The sequence below is a fragment of the Oncorhynchus clarkii genome, chromosome 13 (assembly GCF_045791955.1).
Source record: "Oncorhynchus clarkii lewisi isolate Uvic-CL-2024 chromosome 13, UVic_Ocla_1.0, whole genome shotgun sequence".
NCBI lineage: Eukaryota > Metazoa > Chordata > Actinopteri > Salmoniformes > Salmonidae > Oncorhynchus > Oncorhynchus clarkii.
Genome location: NC_092159.1, coordinates 1,901,570 through 1,926,569, shown reverse-complemented (window position 1 = coordinate 1,926,569; position 25,000 = coordinate 1,901,570). Strand labels below are relative to the sequence as shown.

At 47.3% G+C, this 25,000-nt stretch overlaps 1 protein-coding gene across 1 annotated transcript in view; it reads left to right on the top strand.

Annotated features, from left to right (window-relative positions):
* The window catches only part of LOC139424261 (glutamate receptor ionotropic, NMDA 2A-like), an 87,736-nt gene that overhangs the window by 20,355 nt on the left and 42,381 nt on the right, over nt 1-25,000 (top strand). The window contains exons 5-8 of the mRNA XM_071175949.1: nt 6,667-6,719; nt 9,388-9,537; nt 10,918-11,089; nt 12,974-13,127. Of these exons, the coding sequence (XP_071032050.1) occupies nt 6,667-6,719; nt 9,388-9,537; nt 10,918-11,089; nt 12,974-13,127 (529 nt within the window). The remainder of the gene's footprint in view (nt 1-6,666; nt 6,720-9,387; nt 9,538-10,917; nt 11,090-12,973; nt 13,128-25,000) is intronic.

Genomic DNA, 25,000 nt, shown 5'->3' with positions numbered 1-25,000 from the left:
TGGGTACACTACTGATAGGTATCATAGTAGTGTAGTGGAGGTATAAGACCCAGTATACCCAGTTTAGTTTCAGTGGGTACACTACTGATAGGTATCATAGTAGTGTAGTGGAGGTATAAGACCCAGTATACCCAGTTTAGTTTCAGTGGGTACACTACTGATAGGTATCATAGTAGTGTAGTGGAGGTATAAGACCCAGTATACCCAGTTTAGTTTCAGTGGGTACACTACTGATAGGTATCATAGTAGTGTAGTGGAGGTATAAGACCCAGTATACCCAGTTTAGTTTCAGTGGGTACACTACTGATAGGTATCAAGGTAGTGTAGTGGAGGTATAAGACCCAGTATACCCAGTTTAGTTTCAGTGGGTACACTACTGATAGGTATCATAGTAGTGTAGTGGAGGTATAAGACCCAGTATACCCAGTTTAGTTTCAGTGGGTACACTACTGATAGGTATCATAGTAGTGTAGTGGAGGTATAAGACCCAGTATACCCAGTTTAGTTTCAGTGGGTACACTACTGATAGGTATCATAGTAGTGTAGTGGAGGTATAAGACCCAGTATACCCAGTTTAGTTTCAGTGGGTACACTACTGATAGGTATCATAGTAGTGTAGTGGAGGTATAAGACCCAGTATACCCAGTTTAGTTTCAGTGGGTACACTACTGATAGGTATCATAGTAGTGTAGTGGAGGTATAAGACCCAGTATACCCAGTTTAGTTTCAGTGGGTACACTACTGATAGGTATCATAGTAGTGTAGTGGAGGTATAAGACCCAGTATACCCAGTTTAGTTTCAGTGGGTACACTACTGATAGGTATCATAGTAGTGTAGTGGAGGTATAAGACCCAGTATACCCAGTTTAGTTTCAGTGGGTACACTACTGATAGGTATCATAGTAGTGTAGTGGAGGTATAAGACCCAGTATACCCAGTTTAGTTTCAGTGGGTACACTACTGATAGGTATCATAGTAGTGTAGTGGAGGTATAAGACCCAGTATACCCAGTTTAGTTTCAGTGGGTACACTACTGATAGGTATCATAGTAGTGTAGTGGAGGTATAAGACCCAGTATACCCAGTTTAGTTTCAGTGGGTACACTACTGATAGGTATCATAGTAGTGTAGTGGAGGTATAAGCCCCAGTATACCCAGTTTAGTTTCAGTGGGTACACTACTGATAGGTATCATAGTAGTGTAGTGGAGGTATAAGACCCAGTATACCCAGTTTAGTTTCAGTGGGTACACTACTGATAGGTATCATAGTAGTGTAGTGGAGGTATAAGACCCAGTATACCCAGTTTAGTTTCAGTGGGTACACTACTGATAGGTATCATAGTAGTGTAGTGGAGGTATAAGACCCAGTATACCCAGTTTAGTTTCAGTGGGTACACTACTGATAGGTATCATAGTAGTGTAGTGGAGGTATAAGACCCAGTATACCCAGTTTAGTTTCAGTGGGTACACTACTGATAGGTATCATAGTAGTGTAGTGGAGGTATAAGACCCAGTATACCCAGTTTAGTTTCAGTGGGTACACTACTGATAGGTATCATAGTAGTGTAGTGGAGGTATAAGACCCAGTATACCCAGTTTAGTTTCAGTGGGTACACTACTGATAGGTATCATAGTAGTGTAGTGGCGGTATAAGACCCAGTATACCCAGTTTAGTTTCAGTGGGTACACTACTGATAGGTATCATAGTAGTGTAGTGGAGGTATAAGACCCAGTATACCCAGTTTAGTTTCAGTGGGTACACTACTGATAGGTATCATAGTAGTGTAGTGGAGGTATAAGACCCAGTATACCCAGTTTAGTTTCAGTGGGTACACTACTGATAGGTATCATAGTAGTGTAGTGGAGGTATAAGACCCAGTATACCCAGTTTAGTTTCAGTGGGTACACTACTGATAGGTATCATAGTAGTGTAGTGGAGGTATAAGACCCAGTATACCCAGTTTAGTTTCAGTGGGTACACTACTGATAGGTATCATAGTAGTGTAGTGGAGGTATAAGACCCAGTATACCCAGTTTAGTTTCAGTGGGTACACTACTGATAGGTATCATAGTAGTGTAGTGGAGGTATAAGACCCAGTATACCCAGTTTAGTTTCAGTGGGTACACTACTGATAGGTATCATAGTAGTGTAGTGGAGGTATAAGACCCAGTATACCCAGTTTAGTTTCAGTGGGTACACTACTGATAGGTATCATAGTAGTGTAGTGGAGATATAAGACGTATACCCAGTTTAGTTTCAGTGGGCGTTGGGTACACTCACTTGTTAATCCCTACTAATAGGTATCATAGTAGTGTAGTGGAGATATAAGACGTATACCCAGTTTAGTTTCAGTGGGCGTTGGGTACACTCACTTGTTAATCCCTACTGATAGGTATCATAGTAGTGTAGTGGAGATATACTACGGATCAATGTTGTAGTACAGTAGAGAAATCATGAGCCGGTTGGGTAGGAAAGACATTTCAACTGATGACATCTAACAGTGAAATGCTAACGAAGGAAACAACGGGTGTGAAAACCAGGTGTTGGAAACCCTTCAACTGATGACATCTACCAGTGAAATGCTAACGAAGGAAACAACGGGTGTGAAAACCAGGTGTTGGAAACCCTTCAACTGATGACATCTACCAGTGAAATGCTAACGAAGGAAACAACGGGTGTGAAAACCAGGTGTTGGAAACCCTTCAACTGATGACATCTACCAGTGAAATGCTAACGAAGGCAACAACGGGTGTGAAAACCAGGTGTTGGAAAGACATTCAACTGATGACATCTACCAGTGAAATGCTAACGAAGGAAACAACGGGTGTGAAAACCAGGTGTTGGAAACCCTTCAACTGATGACATCTACCAGTGAAATGCTAACGAAGGCATCAACGGGTGTGAAAACCAGGTGTTGGAAACCATTCAACTGATGACATCTACCAGTGAAATGCTAACGAAGGAAACAACGGGTGTGAAAACCAGGTGTTGGAAAGACATTCAACTTATGACATCGACCAGTGAAATGCTAACGAAGGCAACAACGGGTGTGAAAACCAGGTGTTGGAAAGCATTCAACTGATGACATCTACCAGTGAAATGCTAACGAAGGCAACAACGGGTGTGAAAACCAGGTGTTGGAAAGACATTCAACTGATGACATCTACCAGTGAAATGCTAACGAAGGCAACAACGGGTGTGAAAACCAGGTGTTGGAAAGACATTCAACTGATGACATCGACCAGTGAAATGCTAACGAAGGAAACAACGGGTGTGAAAACCAGGTGTTGGAAACCATTCAACTGATGACATCTACCAGTGAAATGCTAACGAAGGAAACAACGGGTGTGAAAACCAGGTGTTGGAAACCCTTCAACTGATGACATCTACCAGTGAAATGCTAACGAAGGAAACAACGGGTGTGAAAACCAGGTGTTGGAAACCATTCAACTGATGACATCTACCAGTGAAATGCTAACGAAGGAAACAACGGGTGTGAAAACCAGGTGTTGGAAAACATTTAGTCCACATGACGTTGAAAAATACTTCACGCTTAGCACACATAAGTAACCAGTGACCTAAGGTTTAGGTAACTATAACTGAAGTTATTTTCAAAGAGATGTCTGACAACAGGAAGCACACCAAAGAGATGTCTGACAGCAGCAGGCACCCCAAAGAGATGTCTGAGAACAGGAAGCACACCAAAGAGATGTCTGACAACAGGAAGCACACCAAAGAGATGTCTGACAACAGGAAGCACACCAAAGAGATGTCTGACAACAGGAAGCACCCCAAAGAGATGTCTGACAACAGGAAGTACACCAAAGAGATGTCTGACAACACGAAGCACACCAAAGAGATGTCTGACAACAGGAAGCACACCAAAGAGATGTCTGACAACACGAAGCACACCAAAGAGATGTCTGACAACAGGAAGCACACCAAAGAGATGTCTGATAACAGGAAGCACACCAAAGAGATGTCTGACAACAGGAAGCACCCCAAAGAGATGTCTGACAACAGGAAGCACACCAAAGAGATGTCTGACAACAGGAAGCACACCAAAGAGATGTCTGACAACACAAAGCACACCAAAGAGATGTCTGACAACAGGAAGCACACCAAAGAGATGTCTGACAACAGGAAGCACACCAAAGAGATGTCTGACAACAGGAAGCACACCAAAGAGATGTCTGACAACAGGAAGCACACCAAAGAGATGTCTGACAACACGAAGCACACCAAAGAGATGTCTGACAACAGGAAGCACACCAAAGAGATGTCTGATAACAGGAAGCACACCAAAGAGATGTCTGACAACAGGAAGCACCCCAAAGAGATGTCTGACAACAGGAAGCACACCAAAGAGATGTCTGACAACAGGAAGCACACCAAAGAGATGTCTGACAACACGAAGCACACCAAAGAGATGTCTGACAACAGGAAGCACACCAAAGCGATGTCTGACAACAGCAAGCACCCCAAAGAGATGTCTGACAACAGGAAGCACACCAAAGAGATGTCTGATAACAGGAAGCACACCAAAGAGATGTCTGACAACAGGAAGCACACCAAAGAGATGTCTGACAACAGGAAGCACACCAAAGAGATGTCTGATAACAGGAAGCACACCAAAGAGATGTCTGATAACAGGAAGCACACCAAAGAGATGTCTGACAACAGGAAGCACCCCAAAGAGATGTCTGACGACAGGAAGCACACCAAAGAGATGTCTGACAACAGGAAGCACACCAAAGAGATGTCTGAGAACAGGAAGCACACCAAAGAGATGTCTGACAACAGGAAGCACACCAAAGAGATGTCTGACAACAGCAAGCACCCCAAAGAGATGTCTGACAACAGGAAGCACACCAAAGAGATGTCTGATAACAGGAAGCACACCAAAGAGATGTCTGACAACAGGAAGCACACCAAAGAGATGTCTGACAACAGGAAGCACACCAAAGAGATGTCTGATAACAGGAAGCACACCAAAGAGATGTCTGATAACAGGAAGCACACCAAAGAGATGTCTGACAACAGCAGGCACACTGCAATAAAACAAACACAGTTCCACTCACCAGATGATGATCATTTGGAACTTAACTTCCTGTTGAAAGTTATTCTTGAAAAGGAACAAGCTAACAAAATTAGCAACAACATCTTCTTCGGTAAGACCTGCTGCAGCCGCAGCAAACTAGCCTACAACGAAAACTAGCTAGCTAGCCCTGTGGGAAAGCTACTGCTCCCTATTGCACAGTGACCTGCTGTCCCACCCATTAGGTCAAAATGTGATTGGTTTATTCCACTGTCACAACAGTCAAAAAGTTCTAATGCAGTTGAATGGCAGATTCCTTCTATCTAGCTTCCGATGGCCAAGCCAATGGCTGACTTATAGTTAGCTAGATTTATCTACCCAGAGACTAGCAAATAAAACTCCTGATTGTATCTCTTTGAAAACAATAATATAGTTAAAATTCTTCTTCTTCTTCTTCTTATTATTTTAAACATCATTAGCCCTTTCTCTAAAGGAGTAGAATGCCCCACTGTGTTATTATACATCATTAGCCCTTTCTCTAAAGGAGTAGAAGGCCCATTGTCTCCCACTGTGTTATTATACATCATTAGCCCTTTCTCTAAAGGAGTAGAAGGCCCATTGTCTCCCACTGTGTTATTATACATCATTAGCCCTTTCTCTAAAGGAGTAGAAGGCCCATTGTCTCTCACTGTGTTATTATACATCATTAGCCCTTTCTCTAAAGGAGTAGAAGGCCCATTGTCTCTCACTGTGTTATTCTACATCATTAGCCCTTTCTCTAAAGGAGTAGAATGCCCATTGTCTCCCACTGTGTTATTATACATCATTAGCCCTTTCTCTAAAGGAGTAGAAGGCCCATTGTCTCTCACTGTGTTATTATACATCATTAGCCCTTTCTCTAAAGGAGTAGAAGGCCCATTGTCTCTCACTGTGTTATTATACATCATTAGCCCTTTCTCTAAAGGAGTAGAATGCCCATTGTCTCCCACTGTGTTATTATACATCATTAGCCCTTTCTCTAAAGGAGTAGAAGGCCCCACTGTGTTATTATACATCATTAGCCCTTTCTCTAAAGGAGTAGAAGGCCCATTGTCTCCCACTGTGTTATTATACATCATTAGCCCTTTCTCTAAAGGAGTAGAAGGCCCATTGTCTCCCACTGTGTTATTATACATCATTAGCCCTTTCCCTAAAGGAGTAGAAGGCCCATTGTCTCCCACTGTGTTATTATACATCATTAGCCCTTTCTCTAAAGGAGTAGAAGGCCCATTGTCTCCCACTGTGTTATTATACATCATTAGCCCTTTCCCTAAAGGAGTAGAAGGCCCATTGTCTCCCACTGTGTTATTATACATCATTAGCCCTTTCTCTAAAGGAGTAGAAGGCCCCACTGTGTTATTATACATCATTTGCCCTTTCTCTAAAGGAGTAGAGAACTGGAGTAGTACTGTTGATCTGTATTCCCTGTATATCTGTCCAACTGCTAGATAGATACTGTTGATCGCTACTCCCTGAAAAATCCTAAATATGACCTCTGTGTGATTCTCTCCCCCCGTCTCTCTCTCTCTCTCTCTCTCTCTCTCTCGCTCTCTCTCTCTCTCTCTCTCTCTCTCTCTCTCTCTCTCCAGATGGGTCGTTGGGAGAATGGGACCTTGTCTCTGATGTTCCCGGTATGGCCCAGGTACAACTGTTTTAAAATCAATTTACGTTGTTAATATGACATAGTTACATGTAATATAAAGGACACTAGTCTAACCCCTTGGATAGGACACTAGTCTATCCCTAACCCCATGGACAGGACACTAGTCTAACCCTAACCCACTGAATAGGACACTAGTCTAACCCTAACCCCCTGAATAGGACACTAGTCTAACCCTAACCCCCTGAATAGGACACAAGTCTATCCCTAAGCCCGGGACAGGACACTAGTCTAACCCTAACCCCCCTGGATAGGACACTAGTCTTTCCCTAAGCCCGGGACAGGACACTAGTCTAACCCTAACCCCCTGGATAGGACACTAGTCTTTCCCTAAGCCCGGGACAGGACAACTAGTCTAACCCTAACCCCTTGGACAGGACAACTAGTCTATCTCTAACCCACAGGACAGGACACTAGTCTAACCCTAACCCCCTGGACAGTACACTAGTCAAACCCTAACCCCTTGGACAGGACACTAGTCTATCCCTAAGCCCGGGACAGGACACTAGTCTAACCCTAACCCCCCTGGATAGGACACTAGTCTTTCCCTAAGCCCGGGACAGGACACTAGTCTAACCCTAACCCCCTGGATAGGACACTAGTCTAACCCTAACCCCCTGGACAGGACAACTAGTCTATCTCTAACCCCTTGTACAGGACACTAGTCAAACCCTAACCCCCTGGACAGGGCACTAGTCAAACCCTAACCCCTTGGACAGGACAACTAGTCTATCTCTAACCCCTTGGACAGTACACTAGTCAAACCCTAACCCCCTGGACAGGACACTAGTCTAACCCTAACCCCCTGGACAGTACACTAGTCAAACCCTAACCCCTTGGACAGGACAACTAGTCTATCTCTAACCCCTTGGACAGTGCACTAGTCAAACCCTAACACCCTGGACAGGACACTAGTCTATCCCCCTGGACAGTACACTAGTCAAACCCTAACCCTTTGGACAGGACACTAGTCTAACCCTAACCCCCTGGACAGGACAACTAGTCTAACCCTAACCCAATGGACAGGACACTAGTCTAACCCTAACCCCTTGGACAGGACACTAGTCTAACCCTATCCCCCTGGACCTGACACTAGTCTAACCCTAACCCCCTGGACAGGACACTAGTCTAACCCTAACCCCCTGGACAGGACACTAGTCTAACCCTGGTTTTCTGTGTAAGCAGGCGTAACTCGTTATAATGCATTATAATGTCTGTCTGAGCAGGGATGTCTTGTTATAATGCATTATAATGTCTGTCTGAGCAGGTATGTCTTGTTATAATGCATTATAATGTCTGTCTGAGCAGGTATATCTTGTTATAATGCATTATAATGTCTGTCTGAGCAGGTATGTCTTGTAATAATGCATTATAATGTCTGTCTGAGCAGGTATATCTTGTTATAATGCATTATAATGTCTGTCTGAGCAGGTATATCTTGTTATAATGCATTATAATGTCTGTCTGAGCAGGTATATCTTGTTATAATGCATTATAATGTCTGCCTGAGCAGGTATATCTTGTTATAATGCATTATAATGTCTGCCTGAGCAGGTATATCTTGTTATAATGCATTATAATGTCTATCTGAGCAGGTATGTCTTGTTTTAATGCATTATAATGTCTGTCTGAGCAGGTATATCTTGTTTTAATGCATTATAATGTGTGTGTGTGAGCAGGTATATATTGTTGTAAGGCATTATAATGTGTGTGTGTGAGCAGGTATGTATTGTTATAAGGCATTATAATGTGTGTGTGTGAGCAGGTATATATTGTTATAAGGCATTATAATGTGTGTGTGTGAGCAGGTATGTATTGTTATAAGGCATTATAATGTGTGTGTGTGAGCAGGTATATATTGTTATAAGGGATTATAATGTGTGTGTGTGAGCAGGTATTTATTGTTATAAGGCATTATAATGTGTGTGTGTGAGCAGGTATATATTGTTATAAGGCATTATAATGTGTGTGTGTGAGCAGGTGTGTATTGTTATAAGGCATTATAATGTGTGTGTGTGAGCAGGTATATATTGTTATAAGGCATTATAATGTGTGTGTGTGAGCAGGTATATATTGTTATAAGGCATTATAATGTGTGTGTGTGAGCAGGTATATATTGTTATAAGGCATTATAATGTGTGTGTGTGAGCAGGTATATATTGTTATAAGGCATTATAATGTGTGTGTGTGAGCAGGTATATATTGTTATAATGCATTATAATGTCTGTCTGAGCAGGTATGTCTTGTTATAATGCATTATAATGTCTGTCTGAGCAGGTATATATTGTTATAATGCATTATAATGTCTGTCTGAGCAGGTATGTCTTGTTATAATGCATTAAAATGTGTGTGTGTGAGCAGGTATATCTTGTTATAATGCATTATAATGTGTGTGTGAGCAGGTATATCTTGTTATAATGCATTATAATGTCTGTCTGAGCAGGTATGTCTTGTTATAATGCATTATAATGTGTGTGTGTGAGCAGGTATATCTTGTCATAATGCATTATAATGTGTGTGTGAGCAGGTATAACTTGTTATAATGCATTATAATGTGTGTCTGAGCAGGTATATCTTGTTATAATGCATTATAATGTGTGTGTGAGCAGGTATGTCTTGTTATAATGCATTATAATGTCTGTCTGAGCAGGTATAACTCGTGGGGAGACGAGGAGGCCGATGAGAACCACCTGTCTATCGTGACTCTGGAGGAGAAGCCCTTCGTCGTCGTTGACAACGTAGACATCCTGACTGGGACCTGCATGAGGAACTCTGTTCCCTGTAGGAAACATGTTAAAGAGTAGGTCTACACCTCTATCACTCTGTTCCCTGTAGGTCTACACCTCTATCACTCTGTTCCCTGTAGGTCTACACCTCTATCACTCTGTTCCCTGTAGGAAACATGTTAAAGAGTAGGTCTACACCTCTATCACTCTCTATCTATCTATCTATCTATCTATCATTCTAACCCTCTGTCACTATCAATTATCTGGTCGACTCTCATCTCTTCTCCTCTATTGCTCTCCTTCTCTATCTTCCTCTCATCTTCTCTCCTCTCCTCTTCTCTTCTCTCATCTCTTCTCCTCTCCTCTCTCCTCCTCTCCTCTCTTCTAATCTCATCTCCTCGCCTCTCTCATCTCTCCTTCTCTCTTCTCCGTTCTCCTCTTCTCATCTCCTCTCATCTCTTCTCCTCTCCTCCCCTCCCATCGCCTCTTGTCTCCTCTCCTCCCATCTCTTCTCCTCCCCTCTCCCATCTCCTCTCCTCCCCTCTCATCTCCTCTCCTCCTGTCTCATTTCATCTCCTCTCGTCTCCTCCCTTCCTGTTTCCTCTCCTCTCCTCCCGTCTCATCTCATCTGTTTCTCTACATGCTGTTTGATGGAAAGAAGTACACTTTTATGTGTTGAGAGGGAGAGAAAGGGAGAGAGAAAGAGAGAGAGAGAGAGAGGAAGAGAGAGAGGGAAACAGAGAGAGAGAGGGAGACAGAAGGGATAGAGGACCATCTGATATTTTAATCCTGGTGGTAGCTAGGAAGACTCGATGTGTGTGTGTGTGTGTTTGTGTGCGTGCGTTTGTGTGTGTGTGTGTGTGTGTGTGTGTGTGTGTGTGTGTGTGTGTGTGTGTGTGTGTGTGTGTGTGTGTGTGTGTGTGTGTGTGTGTGTGTGTGTTAAGATACAGTAGTTAGTTGGAGCTCTATTTAAAGTCTTGCAGCATCTATCCATGTCTTCATCTGGTTTATTTAGACAGCCAGGCCCTGATACACACTGACCTGTTTACTGCAACACACACACACACACACACACACACACACACACACAGGTCAGTGTTGATCAGGGCTGTCTAAATAAACCAGAGAGAGCCTGGCCCACTCACACACTCCTTTACAGACAGCTTGGCCCACTCACACACTCCTTTACAGACAGCCAGGCCCACTCACACACTCCTTTACAGACAGCCAGGCCCACTCACACACTCCTTTACAGACAGCCAGGCCCACTCACACACTCCTTTACAGACAGCCTGGCCCACTCACACACAAGGAAGCTCACACTCCTTTACAGACAGCCTGTCCCACTCACACACTCCTTTACAGACAGCCTGGCCCTGATACACACTGACCTGTGTGTGTGTGTGTGTGTGTGTGTGTGTGTGTGTGTGTGTGTGTGTGTGTGTGTGTTGCAGTAACTCTACAGAAGGCGGAGGATCCTATATAAAGCAGTGTTGTAAAGGGTTCTGTATCGACATCCTGAAGAAGATCGCCCGGAACGTTAAGTTCACCTTTGACCTCTACCTGGTGACCAACGGAAAACACGGCAAGAAGATCAACAACGTCTGGAACGGCATGGTGGGAGAGGTGAGACCCTACACCCTGTCTGTCTGTCTGTCTGTCTGTCTGTCTGTCTGTCTGTCTGTCTGTCTGGAACGGCATGGTGGGAGAGGTGAGACCCTACACCCTGTCTGTCTGTCTGGAACGGCATGGTGGGAGAGGTGAGGCCCTACACCCTGTCTGTCTGTCTGTCTGTCTGTCTGTCTGTCTGGAACGGCATGGTGGGAGAGGTGAGGCCCTACACCCTGTCTGTCTGTCTGTCTGTCTGTCTGTCTGTCTGTCTGGAACGGCATGGTGGGAGAGGTGAGGCCCTACACCCTGTCTGTCTGTCTGTCTGTCTGTCTGTCTGTCTGTCTGTCTGGAACGGCATGGTGGGAGAGGTGAGGCCCTACACCCTGTCTGTCTGTCTGTCTGTCTGTCTGTCTGTCTGTCTGTCTGTCTGGAACGGCATGGTGGGAGAGGTGAGGCCCTACACCCTGTCTGTCTGTCTGTCTGTCTGTCTGTCTGTCTGTCTGTCTGTCTGGAACGGCATGGTGGGAGAGGTGAGGCCCTACACCCTGTCTGTCTGTCTGTCTGTCTGGAACGGCATGGTGGGAGAGGTGAGGCCCTACACCCTGTCTGTCTGTCTGTCTGTCTGTCTGTCTGTCTGTCTGTCTGTCTGGAACGGCATGGTGGGAGAGGTGAGACCCTACACCCTGTCTGTCTGTCTGGAACGGCATGGTGGGAGAGGTGAGGCCCTACACCCTGTCTGTCTGTCTGTCTGTCTGTCTGTCTGTCTGTCTGTCTGGAACGGCATGGTGGGAGAGGTGAGGCCCTACACCCTGTCTGTCTGTCTGTCTGTCTGTCTGTCTGGAACGGCATGGTGGGAGAGGTGAGGCCCTACACCCTGTCTGTCTGTCTGTCTGTCTGTCTGTCTGGAACGGCATGGTGGGAGAGGTGAGGCCCTACACCCTGTCTGTCTGTCTGTCTGTCTGGAACGGCATGGTGGGAGAGGTGAGGCCCTACACCCTGTCTGTCTGTCTGTCTGTCTGGAACGGCATGGTGGGAGAGGTGAGGCCCTACACCCTGTCTGTCTGTCTGGAACGGCATGGTGGGAGAGGTGAGGCCCTACACCCTGTCTGTCTGTCTGGAACGGCATGGTGGGAGAGGTGAGGCCCTACACCCTGTCTGTCTGTCTGTCTGTCTGGAACGGCATGGTGGGAGAGGTGAGGCCCTGCACCCTGTCTGTCTGTCTGGAACGGCATGGTGGGAGAGGTGAGACCCTACACCCTGTCTGTCTGTCTGGAACGGCATGGTGGGAGAGGTGAGGCCCTACACCCTGTCTGTCTGTCTGTCTGGAACGGCATGGTGGGAGAGGTGAGGCCCTGCACCCTGTCTGTCTGTCTGTCTGGAACGGCATGGTGGGAGAGGTGAGGCCCTGCACCCTGTCTGTCTGTCTGTCTGGAACGGCATGGTGGGAGAGGTGAGACCCTACACCCTGTCTGTCTGTCTGTCTGGAACGGCATGGTGGGAGAGGTGAGGCCCTGCACCCTGTCTGTCTGTCTGGAACGGCATGGTGGGAGAGGTGAGGCCCTGCACCCTGTCTGTCTGTCTGGAACGGCATGGTGGGAGAGGTGAGACCCTACACCCTGTCTGTCTGTCTGGAACGGCATAGTGGGAGAGGTGAGACCCTACACCCTGTCTGTCTGTCTGTCTGTCTGTCTGTCTGTCTGTCTGTCTGTCTGTATGTCTACCTGTCTGTCTCTCTTGCTCACTTTCCCTATGTCATTCTCTCTCTCTTTCACTCTCCTTACTTTCTGTTTCTGTTAATTGTGCTACCTAGGTAGGTAGGTAGGTAGGTAGGTAGGTAGGTAGGTAGGTAGGTTTTTGACCTTTCTGTGTCTGTTTATAATGTGTCTGTGTGTTGTCCAGGTGATTGAAAAGAAGGCAGCGATGGCAGTGGGGTCGTTGACCATCAATGAGGAAAGGTCAGAGGTCATAGACTTCTCTGTCCCCTTCGTGGAGACGGGCATCAGCGTCATGGTCGCCCGGAGCAACGGCACCGTCTCCCCCTCCGCCTTCCTCGGTAATACACGTCTGTCTGTCTGTCTGTCTGTCTGTCTGTCTGTCTGTCTGTCTGCCTGCCTGCCTGCCTGCCTGTCTGTCTGTCTGTCTGTTTTACCATCTCTGTCTGTTTCGCTCTCACTCTCTCTTCATCTAATCCAGGGATGGTCAACTCCAGTCCTCTCTCTCCCTCTAATCCAGGGATTGTCAACTCCAGTCCTCTCTCTCCCCCTAATACAGGGATGGTCAACTCCAGTCCTCCCTCTCCCTCTCTCTCCCTCTAATCCAGGGATTGTCAATTCCAGTCCTCTCTCTCCCTCTCTCTCCCTCCCTCTAATCCAGGGATTGTCAACTCCAGTCCTTTCTCTCCCTCTAATCCAGGGATGGTCAACTCCAGTCCTCCCTCTCCCTCTCTCTCCCTCTAATCCAGGGATTGTCAATTCCAGTCCTCTCTCTCCCTCTCTCTCCCTCCCTCTAATTCAGGGATGGCCAACCCCAGTCCTCTCTAATCCAGGAATGGTCAACCCCAGTCCTCTCTAATCCAGGGATGGTCAACCCCATTCCTCTCTAATCCAGGGATGGTCAACCCCAGTCCTCTCTAATCCAGGGATGGTCAACCCCAGTCCTCTCTAATCCAGGGATGGTCAACCCCAGTCCTCTCTAATCCAGGGATGGTCAACCCCAGTCCTCTCTAATCCAGGGGTGGTCAATTCCAGTCTTTGGGGCCTGAGTGATGACACACTTTTTTTTCCCCCAAGCCCCTGCTGACACACCTGACTCTAATAATCAATGAGTCAGAATGCAGTTAGTTTGTTCAGGTGCGTCAGAGTGGAGAGTCCCATGGCTGCTCTAACACTGTGTTAGAGAGGAAGGTCCCACCTCTATCAGCTCCATGTCTGAGGGGGAAGTGTGATGCCAATCAGGCCCCAGAGGACTGGAGAGTCCCATGGCTGCTCTAACACTGTGTTAGAGAGGAAGGTCCCACCTCTATCAGCTCCATGTCTGAGGGGGAAGTGTGATGCCAATCAGGCCCCAGAGGACTGGAGAGTCCCATGGCTGCTCTAACACTGTGTTAGAGAGGAAGGTCCCACCTCTATCAGCTCCATGTCTGAGGGGGAAGTGTGATGCCAATCAGGCCCCAGAGGACTGGAGAGTCCCATGGCTGCTCTAACACTGTGTTAGAGAGGAAGGTCCCACCTCTATCAGCTCCATGTCTGAGGGGGAAGTGTGATGCCAATCAGGCCCCAGAGGACTGGAGAGTCCCATGGCTGCTCTAACACTGTGTTAGAGAGGAAGGTCCCACCTCTATCAGCTCCATGTCTGAGGGGGAAGTGTGATGCCAATCTGGCATCCAGAGGACTGGAGAGTCCCATGGCTGCTCTAACACTGTGTTAGAGAGGAAGGTCCCACCTCTATCAGCTCCATGTCTGAGGGGGAAGTGTGATGCCAATCAGGCCCCAGAGGACTGGAGAGTCCCATGGCTGCTCTAACACTGTGTTAGAGAGGAAGGTCCCACCTCTATCAGCTCCATGTCTGAGGGGGAAGTGTGATGCCAATCAGGCCCCAGAGGACTGGAGAGTCCCATGGCTGCTCTAACACTGTGTTAGAGAGGAAGGTCCCACCTCTATCAGCTCCATGTCTGAGGGGGAAGTGTGATGCCAATCAGGCCCCAGAGGACTGGAGAGTCCCATGGCTGCTCTAACACTGTGTTAGAGAGGAAGGTCCCACCTCTATCAGCTCCATGTCTGAGGGGGAAGTGTGATGCCAATCAGGCATCCAGAGGACTGGAGAGTCCCATGGCTGCTCTAACACTGTGTTAGAGAGGAAGGTCCCACCTCTATCAGCGCCATGTCTGAGGGGGAAGTGTGATGCCAATCAGGCCCCAGAGGACTGGAGAGTCCCATGGCTGCTCTAACACTGTGTTAGAGAGGAAGGTCCCACCTCTATCAGCGCCATGTCTGAGGGGGAAGTGTGATGCCAATCAGGCCCCAGAGGACTGGAGAGTCCCATGGCTGCTCTAACACTGTGTTAGATAGGAAGGTCCCGCCTCTATCAGCTCCATGTCTGAGGGGGAAGTGTGATGCCAATCAGGCCCCAGAGGACTGGAGAGTCCCATGGCTGCTCTAACACTGTGTTAGAGAGGAAGGTCCCGCCTCTATCAGCTCCATGTCTGAGGGGGAAGTGTGATGCCAATCAGGCCCCAGAGGACTGGAGAGTCCCATGGCTGCTCTAACACTGTGTTAGAGAGGAAGGTCCCACCTCTATCAGCTCCATGTCTGAGGGGGAAGTGTGATGCCAATCAGGCCCCAGAGGACTGGAGAGTCCCATGGCTGCTCTAACACTGTGTTAGAGAGGAAGGTCCCACCTCTATCAGCTCCATGTCTGAGGGGGAAGTGTGATGCCAATCAGGCCCCAGAGGACTGGAGAGTCCCATGGCTGCTCTAACACTGTGTTAGAGAGGAAGGTCCCACCTCTATCAGCTCCATGTCTGAGGGGGAAGTGTGATGCCAATCAGGCCCCAGAGGACTGGAGAGTCCCATGGCTGCTCTAACACTGTGTTAGAGAGGAAGGTCCCACCTCTATCAGCTCCATGTCTGAGGGGGAAGTGTGATGCCAATCAGGCCCCAGAGGACTGGAGAGTCCCATGGCTGCTCTAACACTGTGTTAGAGAGGAAGGTCCCACCTCTATCAGCTCCATGTCTGAGGGGGAAGTGTGATGCCAATCAGGCCCCAGAGGACTGGAGAGTCCCATGGCTGCTCTAACACTGTGTTAGAGAGGAAGGTCCCACCTCTATCAGCTCCATGTCTGAGGGGGAAGTGTGATGCCAATCAGGCCCCAGAGGACTGGAGAGTCCCATGGCTGCTCTAACACTGTGTTAGAGAGGAAGGTCCCGCCTCTATCAGCTCCATGTCTGAGGGGGAAGTGTGATGCCAATCAGGCCCCAGAGGACTGGAGAGTCCCATGGCTGCTCTAACACTGTGTTAGAGAGGAAGGTCCCACCTCTATCAGCTCCATGTCTGAGGGGGAAGTGTGATGCCAATCAGGCCCCAGAGGACTGGAGAGTCCCATGGCTGCTCTAACACTGTGTTAGAGAGGAAGGTCCCGTCAGCTCTAGTCTTGTTCTGGTTGTCTGAGTAGCAAACAAGTCTCCTTTACTACAGCAGGCTCCCCTGACGATGATGTCATGTTTTGGATTAGAATCTGGGTCGTTGTTTCACAATCTATTATATATACAATCTATTCATTATTTAAAAACAGGTCACTAAATAAAGACATGTCAAAACATCACTTCAACCGATGTTGCCCACATGGTCGTTTCTCCTCCTCTCTTTCTCTCTCCTCTCCTTCCTTTCTCTCTCCTCTCCTCCTCCTCTCCCTGTCTCCTCCCTTTCTCTCCTCCTCTCCTCCTCTCCCTGTCTCCTCCCTTTCTCTCCTCCTCTCCCTGTCTCCTCCCTTTCTCTCCTCCTCTCCCTGTCTCCTCCCTTTCTCTCCTCCTCTCCCTGTTTCCTCCCTTTCTCTCCTCCTCTCCCTGTCTCCTCCCTTTCTCTCCTCCTCTCCCTGTTTCCTCCCTTTCTCTCTCCTCTCCTCCTCTCTTTCTCTCTCCTCTCCTCCCTTTCTCTCTCCTCTCCTCCTCTCCATCTCTCCTCTCCTCCTCTCCATCTCTCCTCCCCTCCTCTCCATGTCTCCTCTCCTCTCTTTCTCTCTCCTCTCCTCCCTTTCTCTCTCCTCTCTTCCTCTCCATGTCCCCACTCTTCCTCTCCTCCTCTCCCTGTCTCCTCTCCTCCTCTCCATGTCTCCACTCTTCCTCTCCTCCTCTCCCTGTCTCCTCCCTTTCTCTCTCCTCTCCTCCTCTCCATGTCCCCACTCTTCCTCTCCTCCTCCTCTCCCTGTCTCCTCTCCTCCTCTCCATGTCTCCACGCTTCCTCTCCATGTCTCCTCCATTTCTATCTTTTATCCTTTCCATGTCTCCTCTCCTCCTCTCCATGTCTCCTCTCCTCCTCACTTCCTCTATATGTCTCCTCTCCCCCTCTCCTCCTCTCCATGTCTCCTCTCCTCCTCTCTTCCTCTCCATGTCTCCTCTCCTCCTCACTTCCTCTATATGTCTCCTCTCCTCCTCTCCATCTCTCCTCTCCTCTCTTCCACTCCATGTCTCCTCTCCTCCTCTCCAATTCTCCTATCCTCTTTTCCTCTCCTCCTCTCCATGTCTCCTCTCCTCTTTTCCTCTCCATGTCTCCTCTCCATGTCTCTTCTCCTCCTCTCCATGTCTCCTCTCCTCCTCACTTCCTCTATATGTCTCCTCTCCTCCTCTCCTCCTCTCCATGTCTCCTCTCCTCCTCTCTTCCTCTCCATGTCTCCTCTCCTCCTCACTTCCTCTATATGTCTCCTCTCCTCCTCTCCATCTCTCCTCTCCTCCTCTCCATGTCTCCTCTCCTCTTATCCTCTCCTCCTCTCTGTATCTCCTCTCCTCTACTCCTCTCCTCCTCTCCATGTCTCCTCTCCTCTTATCCTCTCCTCCTCTCTGTATCTCCTCTCCTCTTTTCCTCTCCTCCTCTCCATGTCTCCTCTCCTCTTTTCCTCTCCATTTCTCCTCTCCATGTCTCCTCTCCTCCTCTACATGTCTCCTCTCCTCCTCACTTCCTCTATATGTCTCCTCTCCTCCTCTCCTCCTCTCCATGTGTCCTCTCCTCCTCTCTTCCTCTCCATGTCTCCTCTCCTCCTCACTTCCTCTATATGTCTCCTCTCCTCCTCTCCATCTCTCCTCTCCTCTCTTCCTCTCCATGTCTCCTCTCCTCCTCTCCATGTCTCCTCTCCTCTTATCCTCTCCTCCTCTCTGTATCTCCTCTTCTCTACTCCTCTCCTCCTCTCCATGTCTCCTCTCCTCCTCACTTCCTCTATATGTCTCCTCTCCTCCTCTCCATCTCTCCTCTCCTCTCTTCCTCTCCATGTCTCCTCTCCTCCTCTCCATGTGTCCTCTCCTCCTCTCTTCCTCTCCATGTCTCCTCTCCTCCTCACTTCCTCTATATGTCTCCTCTCCTCCTCTCCATCTCTCCTCTCCTCTCTTCCTCTCCATGTCTCCTCTCCTCCTCTCCATGTCTCCTCTCCTCTTATCCTCTCCTCCTCTCTGTATCTCCTCTTCTCTACTCCTCTCCTCCTCTCCATGTCTCCTCTCCTCCTCACTTCCTCTATATGTCTCCTCTCCTCCTCTCCATCTCTCCTCTCCTCTCTTCCTCTCCATGTCTCCTCTCCTCCTCTCCATGTCTCCTCTCCTCTTATCCTCTCCTCCTCTCTGTATCTCCTCTCCTCTTATCCTCTCCTCCTCTCCATGTCTCCTCTCCTCCTCACGTCCTCTATATGTCTCCTCTCCTCCTCTCCATCTCTCCTCTCCTCTCTTCCTCTCCATGTCTCCTCTCCTCCTCTCTTCCTCTCCATGTCTCCTCTCCTCCTCTCTTCCTCTCCATGTCTCCTCTCCTCCTCTCCATGTCTCCTCTCCTCCTCTCCATCTCTCCTCTCCTCTCTTCCTCTCCATGTCTCCTCTCCTCCTCTCCATGTCTCCTCTCCTCCTCTCCATCTCTCCTCTCCTCTCTTCCTCTCCATGTCTCCTCTCCTCCTCTCCATGTCTCCTCTCCTCCTCTCTTCCTCTCCATGTCTCCTCTCCTCCTCTCCATGTCTCCTCTCCTCCTCTCCATCTCTCCTCTCCTCTCTTCCTCTCCATGTCTCCTCTCTTCCTCTCCATGTCTCCTCTCCTCCTCTCCATCTCTCCTCTCCTCTCTTCCTCTCCATGTCTCCTCTCCTCCTCTCCATATCTCCTCTCCTCTACTCCTCTCCTCCTCTCCATGTCTCCTCTCCTCTTTTCCTCTCCATGTCTCCTCTCCATGTCTCTTCTCCTCCTCTCCATGTCTCCTCTCCTCCTCACTTCCTCTATATGTCTCCTCTCCTCTCCTCCTCTCCATGTCTCCTCTTCTTTATTTTATTTTATTCCACCTTTATTTAACCAGGTAGGCTAGTTGAGAACAAGTTCTCATTTACAATTGCGACCTGGCCAAGAATAAAGCAAAGCAGTTCGACACATACAACGACACAGAGTTACACATGGAATAAACAAAACATACAGTCAATAATACAGTATAAAAAAATATATTTACAGTGTGTGAAAATAAAGTCATTTAAGAGAGGTAAGGCAATAAATAGGCCATGGTGGCGAAGTAATTAAACACTGGAGTAATTGATGTGAAGAAGATGAATGATCAAGTAGAGATACTGGGGTGCAAAAGGAGCTAAATAAATAACAGCATGGGGATGAGGTAGATAGATTGGCTGTATACAGATGGGCTATGAACAGGTGAAGGGATCTGTGAGCTGCTGGAGAGAACTGGAAGGAAAGGCGACCAAAGGAGGAATTGGCTTTAGGGGTGACCAGTGAGATACACCTGCTGGAGCAGCTGGTTCTTAAAGCTAGTGAGGGAGAAATGAGTCTCTAGCTTCAGTGATTTTTGCAGTTTGTTCCAGTCATTGGCAGCAGAGAACTGGAATGAAAAGCGGCCAAATGAGGAATTGGCTTTGAGGGTGACCAGTAAGATATATCTGCTGGAGCACGGGCTACGAGTGGGTGCTGCTATGGTGACCAGTGAGCTGAGATAAGGCGTGGCTTTACCTAGCAGAGACTTGTAGATGACCTGGAGCCAGTGAGTATGAAGCGAGGGCCAGCCGACGAGAGCATACAGGTCGTAATGGTGGGTAGTATATGGGGCTTTGGTGACAAAACGGATGGCACTGTGATAGACTGCATCCAGTTTGTTGAGTAGAATGTTGGAGGATATTTTGTAAATGACATCACCGAAGTCAAGGATCGGTAGGATGGTCAGTTTTATGAGGGTATATTTGGCAACATGAGTGAAGGATGCTTTGTTGCGAAATAGGAAGCCGATTCTAGATTTAATTTTGGATTGGAGATGCTTAATGTGAGTCTGGGAGGAGAGTTTACAGTCTAGCCAGACACCTAGGTATTTATAGTTGTCCAAGTATTCTAAGTCAGAACCGTCCAGAGTAGTGATGCTGGATAGGCGGGCAGGTGCAGGCAGCAATCAGTTGAAGAGCATGCATTTAGTTTTACTTGCATTTAAGAGTAGTTGGAGGCCACGGAAGGAGAGTTGTATGTAATTGAAGCTTGTCTGGAACACCGTGTCCAAAGAAGGGCCAGAAGTATACAGAATGGTGTCGTCTGCGTAGTGGAGGATCAGAGAATCACCAGCAGCAAGAGCGACATCATTGATGTATACAGAGAAGAGAGTCGACCCGAAAATTGAACCCTGTGGCACCCCCATAGAGACTGCCAGAGGCCCGGACAACAGGCCCTCCGATTTGACACACTGAACTCTATCAGAGAAGTACCTGGTAAACCAGGCAAGGCAATCATTTGAGAAACCAAGGTGATAAGAATGTGGGGATTGACAGAGTCGAAAGCCTTGGCCAGGTCGATGAATACAGCTGCACAGTAATGTCTCTTATCGATGGCGGTTATGAATTGTTTAGGACCTTGATAGTGGCAGAGCACCCATGACCAGCTCTGAAACCAGATTGCATAGCGGAGAAGGTACTGTGAGATTCGAAGTGGTCGGTGATCTGTTTGTTAACTTGGCTTTCAAAGACCTTAGAAAGGCAGGGTAGGATAGAGATAGGTATGTAGCAGTTTGGGTCTAGAGTGTCTCCCCCTTTGAAGAGGGGGATGACAGTGGCAGCTTTCCAATCTTTCTGAATCTCAGACGATACGAAAGAGAGGTTGAACAGGCTAGTAATTGGGGTTGCAACAATTTCGGCAGATCATTTTAGGAAGAGAGGGGTCCAGATTGTCTAGCCCGGCTGATTTGTAGGGGTCCAGATTTTGCAGCTCTTTCAGAACATCAGCTGTCTGGATTTGGGTGAAGGAGAAATGGGGAAGGCTTGTGCGAGTTTCTGTGGGGGGTGCAGTGCTTTTGACCGGGGTAGGGGTAGCCAGATGGAAAGCATGGCCAGCCATAGAAAAATGCTTATTGAAATTCTCAATTATAGTGGATTTATCGGTGGTGACAGTGTTTCCTAGCCTCAGAGCAGTGGGCAGCTGGGAGGAGGTGTTCTTATTCTCCATGTACTTTACAGTGTCCCAGAACCTTTTTCAGTTTGTACTACAGGATGTAAATTTCTGTTTGATAAAGCTAGCCTTTGCTTTAACTGCCTGTGTATAATGGTTTCTAGCTTCCCTGAACAGCTGCATATCACGGGGGCTATTCGATGCTAATTCAGAATTCCACAGGATGTTTTTGTGCTGGTCAAGGGCAGTCAGGTCTGGAGTGAACCAAGGGCTATATCTGTTCCTAGTTCTACATTTTTTAAATGGCGCATGCTATTTAAAATGGTGAGGGAAGCACTTTTAAAGAATAACCAGGCATCCTCTACTGACGGGATGAGATCAATATCCTTCCAGGATACCCCGGCCAGGTCGATTAGAAAGTTTAGTTTGGCTAACTCTCTCTCTCTAGTTTGGCTAACTCTCCGTCTCTAGTTTGGCTAACTCTCTGTCTCTAGTTTGGCTAACTCTCTCTCTCTAGTTTGGCTAACTCTCCGTCTCTAGTTTGGCTAACTCTCCCTCTCAAGTTTGGCTAACTCTCTCTCTCTAGTTTGGCTAACTCTCTCTTTCTAGTTTGGCTAACTCTCCGTCTCTAGTTTGGCTAACTCTCCCTCTCAAGTTTGGCTAACTCTCTCTCTAGTTTGGCTAACTCTCCCTCTCTAGTTTGGCTAACTCTCTATCTCTAGTTCGGCTAACTCTCCCTCTCTAGTTTGGCTAACTCTCTATCTCTAGTTCGGCTAACTCTCCCTCTCTAGTTTGGCTAACTGTCCCTCTCTAGTTTGGCTAACTCTCCGTCTCTAGTTTGGCTAACTCTCTGTCTCTAGTTTGGCTAACTGTCCCTCTCTAGTTTGGCTAACTCTCTCTCTCTAGTTTGGCTAACTCGCTCTCTCTAGTTTGGCTAACTCTCTGTCTCTAGTTTGGCTAACTCTCTCTCTCTAGTTTGGCTAACTGTCCCTCTCTAGTTTGGCTAACTGTCCCTCTCTAGTTTGGCTAACTCTCTCTCTCTAGTTTGGCTAACTGTCCCTCTCTAGTTTGGCTAACTGTCCCTCTCTAGTTTGGCTAACTCTCTCTCTCTAGTTTGGCTAACTGTCCCTCTCTAGTTTGGCTAACTGTCCCTCTCTAGTTTGGCTAACTGTCCCTCTCTAGTTTGGCTAACTGTCCCTCTCTAGTTTGGCTAACTGTCCCTCTCTAGTTTGGCTAACTGTCTGTCTGAGACTTTCCGCTCAGAGAAGATCCAAGGGAATAATGAGAAATAAGGAATTGTGCTAGAAACTCAAACTTACTGTGACTAACCTCTCTCTGTGTCTATCTCTCTCCATTCTCTCTCTCTCTCTCTCTATCTGTCCATTCTCATTCTCTCTATCTCTGTCTATCTCTCTCCATTCTCTCTCTCTCCATTCTCTCTTACTCTCTGTCTATCTCTCTCCATTCTCTCTCTCCATTCTCTCTTTCCATTCTCTCTCTCTCTCGTCTCTCTCTCTCGTCTCTCTCTCTCTCTCTGTCTATCTCTCTCCATTCTCTCTCTCTTTCTATCTCTCTCTCTCTCTCTCTCTCTCTCTCTCTTTCTATCTCTCCATTCTCTCTCTCTCTCTCTCTGTCTCTCTCTCTGTCTCTCTCTCTCTCTCTCTCTCTCACTCTCTCTCTCTCTCTCTTTCTATCTCTCTACATTCTCTCTCTCTCTCTCTCTCTCTCAATTCAATTCAATTCACTTTATTGGCATGACGTAACAAAGTCCATATTGCCAAAGCTTATTTTGGATATTTACAATATAAACATGAGTATCAAATTGTCAACGGGAACAACAGTAACAACAATAACAACAATAACAACAGTAACAACAGTAACAACAGTAACAACAATAACAACAATAACAACAGTAACAACAATAACAACAATAACAACAGTAACAACAGTAAGAACAATAACAACAATAACAACAGTAACAATAACAACAATAACAACAATAACAACAGTAACAACAATAACAACAATAACAACAATAACAACAGTAACAACAGTAACAACAATAACAACAATAACAACAATAACAACAATAACAACAGTAACAACAATAACAACAATAACAACAATAACAACAGTAACAACAATAACAACAATAACAACAATAACAACAATAACAACAGTAACAACAGTAACAACAATAACAACAATAACAACAACAATAACAACAGTAACAACAATAACAACAATAACAACAATAACAACAATAACAACAGTAACAACAATAACAACAGTAACAACAATAATAACAGTAACACCAATAACAACAATTACCAGGTGTCAAAATAACCATACATTCAACAATAACAATAAGCATACAGTAGAGGACATGTGCTGGTACTGCCAACCCACAGCTCTCTGCGTCCTCCCCCAACAGGACGGGCAGCCTGTCCCTCCCCCAACAGGACGGGTAGCCTGTCCCTCCCCCAACAGGACGGGTAGCCTGTCCCTCCCCCAACAGGACGGGTAGCCTGTCCCTCCCCCAACAGGACGGGTAGCCTGTCCTCATCAGAGAGGTCTTTGAAACCTTGAATAAGGGTTTCAAATTTGGGGAAATTACCCTCTCTAATTGTTTTATATTTTTACATTTTGTCAGGAAATGCAGCTCTGTCTCAGGTTCTGCTGTGGTGCAGTGGTTGGACAGCCTTTCCTCTACAGGGAGCCAGGTTCTGCTGTGGTGCAGTGGTTGCACAGCCTTTCCTCTACAGGGAGCCAGGTTCTGCTGTGGTGCAGTGGTTGGACAGCCTTTCCTCTACAGGGAGACAGGTTCTGCTGTGGTGCAGTGGTTGTACAGCCTTTCCTCTACAGGGAGCCAGGTTCTGCTGTGGTGCAACGGTTGCACAGCCTTTCCTCTACAGGGAGCCAGGTTCTGCTGTGGTGCAGTGGTTGCACAGCCTTTCCTCTACAGGGAGCCAGGTTCTGCTGTGGTGCAGTGGTTGCACAGCCTTTCCTCTACAGGGAGCCAGGTTTTCCTGTGTCTACTCTTCTCAATGGCAAGGCTGTGCTCACTGAGCCTGTACTTTGTCAAGGTTTTTCTAAAGTTTTGATCAGTAAGCATGGTCAAATATTTAGCCACGGTGTACTGTTGATTTAGGGCCAGATAGCACTGCATTTTGCTTTGTGCTTGTGTTTCCCAATACGTAATGTAGTTTTGCTTTGACTGTGTTGTAATGTGGTTTATTCTGATTGATTGGATGTTCTGGTCCTGAGGCTTCAGTGTGTTAGTAGAACAGGTTTGTGAACTCAGCCCCAGGACCAGCTGGATGAGGGGACTGAGGCTTCAGTGTGTTAGTAGAACAGGTTAGTGAACTCAGCCCCAGGACCAGCTGGATGAGGGGACTGAGGTTTCAGTGTGTTAGTAGAACAGGTTAGTGAACTCAGCCCCAGGACCAGCTGGATGAGGGGACTGAGGCTTCAGTGTGTTAGTAGAACAGGTTTGTGAACAGTCTCAGGACCAGCTGGATGAGGGGACTGAGGCTTCAATGTGTTAGTAGAACAGGTTAGTGAACTCAGCCCCAGGACCAGCTGGATGAGGGGACTGAGGCTTCAGTGTGTTAGTAGAACAGGTTAGTGAACTCAACCCCAGGACCAGCTGGATGAGGGGACTGTGGCTTCAGTGTGTTAGTAGAACAGGTTTGTGAACTCAGGACCAGCTGGATGAGGGGACTGAGGCTTCAGTGTGTTAGTAGAACAGGTTAGTGAACTCAGGAACAGCTGGATGAGGGGACTGAGGCTTCAGTGTGTTAGTAGAACAGGTTAGTGAACTCAGCCC